At 39.7% G+C, this 7,817-nt stretch overlaps 1 protein-coding gene across 2 annotated transcripts in view; it reads left to right on the top strand.

The window, feature by feature from the left end:
• The window catches only part of SHTN1 (shootin 1), a 96,966-nt gene extending 93,025 nt beyond the window's left edge, over positions 1 to 3,941 (top strand). Inside the window, exon 16 of one of the 2 annotated variants that reach the window (XR_007245360.1) lies at positions 1,307 to 1,431. Coding sequence is in view for 1 of the 2 variants with exons in the window: in XM_048507114.1 (XP_048363071.1) it covers positions 1,307 to 1,490 (184 nt within the window). In the remaining variant the exon portion in view is untranslated. Of the gene's footprint in view, positions 1 to 1,306 lie in introns of both variants that reach the window. The other variant, XM_048507114.1, reaches the window with a different exon arrangement.
• Positions 3,942 to 7,817: the final 3,876 nt, after the last annotated feature.

A 7,817-nucleotide genomic window follows, 5' to 3' on the forward strand; every position in this document is an offset into this window, starting at 1 on the left:
CTTCCATACATCGATAGTGTCATTTTTTGTCAGTTGATTAAACTACTTTTTTATTTCTTTCCATACTTTGCCATAGTTGTTCTTGATCAATTGTTCATTTATACCTCTATTTCAATCCCTAAGTATTTCACTTTCTTTACTATTTGTACTTTAGTGAGTTTCTCTATATTCTTCTCTTCTTTTTGTTGAGATTCAATGTTAATATTTTAGTTTTTTGTTTATTCATTTATCCACACATTTCTGATGACCTTGAAAGATGCTCCTGTAGATGTATTCACCTATAGTCTCTCAAAACATGATACAAGGTCTCGGTTAGAGACTTTGATTAGTGCCAGTCAGCTGTCCAAGATGCTGAACAGACAGCTGGGTTCTTTTCAATACAGGAGGGGCCCCGAACGTTCCCTTTTCTGTAGGCTGCTGTGAACAAAATTTAAAATGTTCTCAGAACTTGGAACAGAGCAGTTGAACATTAACTTCTAAAAAATATAACTTACCTGACCAGTTTTATTTGCCCTGGTTGAATTGACATACATGGTAGTTAACTATGCAGATGATCTGTACAGCAATGCTCATAAATTATACACAACAAAAATTTGTTTACAATCAGAGGTGGTATTCAGCCGGTTCGGCCAGTTTCAGCCAAACCAGTTGTTAAAATAGGGCCAGCCCAGGGTGGGGAGGAGAGCTCCGGCTTAGCTCTCTCCCCTGCCCTGGACTCCCCAGGTGGGGAGGAGACTTCTTGAGCTGAGAAGCGCAGGGGGGGCTTGGAGGCAGCTGGGAAGCATGGGGGCTGGCTGGGCCAATCTGCGACCAGCCAGCCCCCCATGGGGAGCTCCGGCGACTGCATCCCTGCTAGAGGTTGCCCAGGTCTCCCGGCCGCTGCTCTAGCCCGGGAAGGCCACCTAGCCCAGGAAGGCCTTCCCCTAGCCTGGGAAGGCTCAATGGAGATTGAGCAGGGGTCAGCAGCCAGTTCCAATTGAGTGGGGAGTGGCACCCTGCTGCCACCCCCCTGCTCAACCAGAACCAGTTGTTAATTTTTTTTGAATCCCACCACTGTTTACAATAAATTTCTTTTTACAAAAAGTTTACCAAAAGAAGAGTCTTTGCTAGGTTTCCTCTTCTTGACTATCTGTTTGTATAGACAGGGTGTAAGAGGTGGTCTCAGGGCCATGTAAGCAGAACGTTTTGGACTACATCAACATCCATTTGTTGAGATTGGAACCTAATATTTCTGCTTGTCTTTTGCAGTAAAGGTTAGCAAGTATAAGGTGGCATTTTTGATTTTTATTTACTTTTTGCTTTTCAGATTACCGCGCGATGTGGGGTTTTCAAATCAAGTTGAATCAATTGTAGTATTGAATCCTGAGAAAGCAAAAGAGCTGATGCCTGAACATCTGAATCAAGAGAAGACAATGGAAGGAAAAAGTCAACAATTTAACAAAGATGCTAGTATTGAGAAAACAAAAGAGACAGACAGCTCTCACTGCTAATTGATGTGATAAAAGGTGTTGACTTCTGGAAATCGGTTTCAGTAAGCAGCTTCATTTGTATGTATTGAAAAGGGCAATATTCTGTACTTTATGATAGTTTACTTCAACCTTTTATATGCATTTTTCATTATGTACATTAGAGTGTAATTATACACAATCAAGAGTTACAGTTTTGGACTTCTTACTCTGTAGTCAACAGAGTTTCTTCTGAATTATTGCATTTGTTTCTTGAATTATGCAAAACCTCAGACTTTATTTTCATAATGTTATCTTGTGTTAATAGCTTCTTTAAGGCTTAATTCAAAGCCTAATAAAAATTAATTGTAAGGACAGATCAGGCCCTAGTTGGGTAATTGGAGAAATTCATTTGTTAGATTATAGAATGATAATATGACCATGAATCCATTCTAGAAGACACAGGACTTTTTTTAATCAGTATAGGTGGACTTCTTGGCAAGACTAATGAACATTTGGACTAATTAAAGGGGGTCATTAATAGGGTTTCCCCCCCTCATTTGCTGAATCTTCAGTCCTTTGCCTTTGAGTAAATATTTTAAATTTGAAGACAAAGCACACTTTCTTGTTTTTTAAAATAATCTATGCATTTGTTGTAGCAAAACACAATCTTAACAGAACCATCCCTTCCTGTGTAAGAGAGAAGGGAATGTCTCTTTGATAATATAGCAATCACAAGGGTTTATTACAAGCACCTGTATTAAAGCTAGTTTTTTTTAAAGCTGCCCAGTTAATTTAGGCACCTTTTTATTGATCAAAGTGTTTTTAATCAGTTCATTTAAGAAGTCAATTGACTAGGCATTGTAGCTCTAAAAAGAAAATTAGAAGTCATTCAAGAGTTACGTTCTTTCTTCTACAGATTTTATTTTCATTTTAAAGGGCTCAACATTTCTGGTAGATTGTATTGGCAAGATATCAATACAGTAGCACAATTTTATCCTATGTAAGGATTATTGTTTTTCCTACTCATCCTTTGTACATTTGAAAAGTAAACAATGCAGTAAACTTGCTCCATCTAAACAGATGTTGCAGACTTCACGGGGCTCTTAGCCTCCTATTTCCAAACCACAATGAAAAAAAGAGGTCCATTCCTCCTGAAGTTTACGCACTGCTTTCATTGCGTTAAACTTAATCCCAGGTATACTGTAAAGGATAAATTAGTAAATGAGGCTTGCTTATTTACAACTCACTTGTCCAGACAGTGTACAACCCGGTTAAGTTTTGTTCTATTATTAATGTATTTGTTGCAAACTTTCAGCTACTAGTACGTTTCAGCTGATAATTTGCATAGCCCCTAATAGCTTGATACTTATTTTGACTCCATTGCAGTCACTGAATGCAGAATGGTATAACTACGCTTAAGATGGCCCACAGCCTCCTGTACCAATTTATCCAGGCAGAATCTGAATTCAAGTTTAAAACAAAAGGCCCATTTCATGGCCACCTTTATCTGCCCTTGTCAAGCACTTTCTTCAGGCAGAAAGATGTTAATGTGCAACAGTTCACCACATGGATCCACAATATTTTCTGTTAGAGCTGACTATCAGGAATATTTTGTGTTGCTATGAAGACAGTCAATATCATGAGCAGGGCCATGCAAAAAATTTTTACCATATGGATGTGATTCAGTTGCCACATGATATTTTATGTTAAACAAGGTTCACCTGATGTTTCCTTAAATGGATGGATACTTGTTCAAGATAGCAATAGATCCTGTAACATAAGGAAAACTGGTGCTTATTTTTTTTCAAGTTTCCACAGTGTACAAAATTTGGACTTTATTATACTTTTGTAATACTAATAGGAAATAATAAAATCTTGAGAACTGCAACTTTCAGGTAAAAATAACGATTACAAAGAGCACTATTGAGAGCAAAACACATTGGATCCAAAGGATCAATCTTCTCATGGAATGGATCTTTATTGCCTCCTCCTGACTTCTGTACTCCTTTTAAAAAGTGCCTTTAAAGAATATTAACAGAACATAATGCAGTGGCAGAGGAGGGGGTGCAACAACAAAAATGATAGAAATGTTGGCCCTTTCCACCCTCCTTTACTGAGGAGAAATATTTTCCGCTCATGCAAGGGCTATTTTGGTTCAGCCCAATATGGTCAACTCTATTAGTTCTTATACCTAAAAGTATGATACTTTTTAAGGGGTGACTCCTATCCCAGACATCCAAAATGTATAACGGTAAGAGACATTTTCCAGGTTTGTCAAGGATTTTTAAAATGTTAACCAAATGCTACACTCCTGCAGTTGCAAAAATCAGTTGAAATGCCTTTTTGTGGGGAGGGGCTTCCTGTTTGTCCTCCTGCGTGGGTAGCACACCAACCATAAGATTAGAAGAAGAAGAAGTTTATATTCCCTCATTTCTCCCCTGTAAGGAGACTCAAAGGTGCTTACAATATCCTTTTCCTTCCCCCCTCACAACAAACACCCTGTGAGGTAGGTGGGGCTGAGAGAGCTTAGAAGAACTGTGACTAGCACAAGGTCATCCAGCTGGAGTGCACAAGCTAATCTAGTTCACCAGATAAGCCTCCACAGCTCAAGTGGCAGAGCGGGGAATCAAACCTGGTTCTCCATATTAGAGTGCACCTGCTCTTAACCACTACACCACGCTGGCTCTCCTAAAGAGCAAGTCAGGGGCATACTGCCCACAGGGACAGGAGGGGTCAAATGATCCCGGGCACAACGGCAGGGGGGTTCAAAATCACCCCTCCTCCCCATCGATCCGGCTCAGAAAAGCTGGGTGGCCACGGGGAAGGCGCCTAAATACAGAGCGCCGCCCAGCCAAGCCACCTCCATCCCTCCCCAGGTCATCGGGGACAGGACTCAAATGGGCACTGTGGTGGCAAGCCACCTTCTGGACTGCCTGCTGCAACTCCCTGCCCCCACCTCTCTGCAGGCTGGCTTCTGTCCTCCCCAGGACCTGGGGAGGGGCCTGCTGCTGCAGTGTCTGTCTGAGCCACCCCCGAGCCCCACCCCTCAGCATGGGGGGACCTGGAGCAGGTGTTGTCGCCGGGTGCCATTTCCCCCTAATCCACCTCTGGAGCAAGTGTTCTAAAAAATCATCTGTAAAGCCTAGTAAGAGATTACTGATTGAACAAAGTATAATTAAATTCAGACCGCTAAATTAAACACAAGGAACCCAATAGCCTTGCTATGTTCAGATGGGTCTTTCAGTCATATTCCTTCCAAGAGATCAGTCCTGAGTTCTACCTCTACAAATATAAAGGTTTATTGTTTTAACATACTCAATTCTTAATTCTGGTCATAAAGAACTGGATTTTTTTTGATAGCTAAGGAATTTCAAAATCTTACAGTTTATGAGGACTGGTAAGAGAAAAGGAGTAGACAGACTAAATTCCAGGGACCCTGGTGACACTTGCTTGAATTTGGAAAGTCATGTGAGTGGTGCATAGAATTGCCCGCTCCATGTTAGAAAATACCTTGGTTTTTGGAGGTGGAGCCTGAGTATGGCAGGGTTTAAGGAGGAGAGGGACTTCCATAGGGTCCATAGAGCCCACCTTTCAAAAGGCCATTTTCTCCAGGTGATCTGATCCACCTGGAGATCACTTGTAATTATGGGAACTCTCCAGCCCCGCTCTGGGGATTGGCAACCCTAGTGGTGAGTGATTTTTTAGTTGGGTATGATGTGAAGATGATCAAAGGGAATTTTTATGCCAGAGCCACTAAAGGCTCTGTAGCTGATACATATTTTTCCAGCAAAATGCTGCCAATAGGGAGAATCCTGAAATCTCCAGTAAATTTTGCCATATATCAATTATGTGCCTCTAATGCCTACTTTCTTCAAATAAGGGCTGTCCCCTTACCATTCTTCCCTTCAGAGAGCACTGTGAGTAATATTTACAGGGCACTTTCTTCCCACCCCTTTTCACTCACCACAATCTGCATCCCTGCTGCTTATATGCATGGAATAAAGGTGTCCAGTTGTAGCCATATTTCGGATCTATTTTCTACCAGGTACGGCTGCAATGCATCTGTCCCGCCCCCCCCCCCCCCGCTTTCTCTGAGTTACATAGCCATCAACCAATTCATTACTTACCATAGCCCAGAAAGTATATGCCTCCAGACACAGCTTTAACACTGCTCAACACAAAACATCTTGCAGACATTTTTAAAAGAACTGTTCGGGCTTTTTTTGTCTGCATAACATGGACAAATAAAGCACTGTCAGGAAAGTGATTCTTTTTCCTGCCTCCCCACCCCCTAGCTTACTTTTAGTTTTCACCGAGCAGCCCATGCCTGCCATTTTCTGCCCTCTTCAGGAGGCTGTGCTGCCACCATTTGCAGAATGTTCCCACAGAGTTTTGTCTGCTTGCACCTCAGCTCATCTATGCATCATTTCAGTGTATAAAGTTCATTAATAAAGTTAGCTTTTTACTGGTAATCCTGTGCATATGTTGTTTTTTCCTCTTTTTTGGTTTTAAATGAGATATCTTCAAAGCTTTGACGTCACAATATTGTGACATCATAGCTTCAAAGGTATCTCATTTAAAACTGAAAAGAGAAGGGGAAATGACATGTGCACTGGTTCACCAGGAAAAGCGAACTTTATTAATGAACTTTATACAGTGAAATGATGCATGGATGAGCTGCAAACAGAGTAAACTCTGCGAACATTCTGCAAATGATGGCAGCACGGGACCTCCTGAAAATTGCGGGCATGAGCCTCTCAGTGGAAACTGAAAGAGGTGACAGGGAGGCGGGAGAAATAAAATGGCTCCAGCTCTTCGCACAGCCAGCAGAAGATGTTTTCAAGGCAACCGCAGGAAAAAGATAGCTAATTTAGCATTTTCTGAAAAAAAAATATGGGTTGAGCTGAAATAAAACGTCTTGAGGATATTTTGGGCGAAAACCTGTGTGGAGTTCCCAAAACACTTCTTTTAATATCCGCAAGACATTTTATTTGTGCTCTATAGAAAGGACCATTGCTTTTTAACCATGTGGTAAAATAGTATATTTGACATTACTTGTGACAAAATATGCTGTTTATTACTTTATCTGCAGATCTACATTTCACTGTTTTTCATAGTCAAGATTGTCTCTCTCAGTATGTAATTAGGAATTTTTAAAAAACACATTTGCAATGTAACGTTTGTATTTGGGTGATGATGTCCTTGAATGCACTACACGATTTTTATGACATGAAGCAGTGATGTGTCATTAGGATTAGAGGATGAAAGGTTACATATTGTTTGATTGGCTCTGCATGTAGTTGTTTTGCACTTGTCTCCTAATATTGAGATTATTACATGTGTAGTTGTGTGTTCATGCCTTTTTATTTTGCATGTTTGTTAAGCCAGTTTTAAGGCTGATTTAATCAGTAAATCAATAAGATTTCATAAATGTGGGGGAACATGTCCATTGTTTTATTATGAAGCAGTACTTCAGTAAATTTATTTTCCTAATCATTTTTGCACTTCAGTACTAGTTTTATTACACTGAATTTAATACAACAATGTCTAAATGGTATTGTTCTTTGAATTGTTCCATCTTTCTAGTTAAATTATTTGTTATCTTGTGGGATTAATTATCTTATTTGTTACTCTGTGGGATTTTCAGTGCTGCTTATTAAAAAGGTTTATGACTTTTTCCCATACACTGTGGTGCTGTGTATCATTCAAAAGCTATCAGTTTTACTTTCCAATTTGGATATACTGCCATGCAACAAAGCTTAAATGCTGAGAGTAATGAAATGTCAGCCAAGCCGATGTCAGGAATAGACATGAATTTTTGGTATATGGAAGTTCTTATTTGGAGACAGCCTGTTGCACGCATGAAGAAACTTCCTACATTAAGATGAATTGAAAGTATTCATTTTCATACTTTAAACAAGCATTGGATCAAAGCAAATTTGTAAGTAGTAAACATGTTTTTATGTTTTGTAATATTCCTAATTAAATGGAGGTATATTTTGTAATATTCCTAATTAAATGGAGGTTTTTAAGAATCTATATCCATTGAAATATAGAATCTCACTTCATAGAGCTCCATAGACCTGAATTGTGATGATGCAGGAAACATTTTTGTCTGAAATTCTATGAAATTAGCAATGTTTCTAAGTTCATAATTTCCTTATTCAGAATATGAATTGGTTCAGGACCTAAAGATCTGTTGTTTTATGAATTGGGCTTAGTCCCCCCCCCCCCCCCAAATTCTTCTCAATCTTGTAATATGTAAAATCAGAATGGAACACTCTCATTACACAGGCCATGTGCCTAAAGCCAGCTGGTTTGCAAGTACTTAAAGTTCATTAATTTTAATGCTTTCAGTGAAATTCTCCT

This window comes from Sphaerodactylus townsendi, linkage group LG08 (assembly GCF_021028975.2).
Source record: "Sphaerodactylus townsendi isolate TG3544 linkage group LG08, MPM_Stown_v2.3, whole genome shotgun sequence".
NCBI lineage: Eukaryota > Metazoa > Chordata > Lepidosauria > Squamata > Sphaerodactylidae > Sphaerodactylus > Sphaerodactylus townsendi.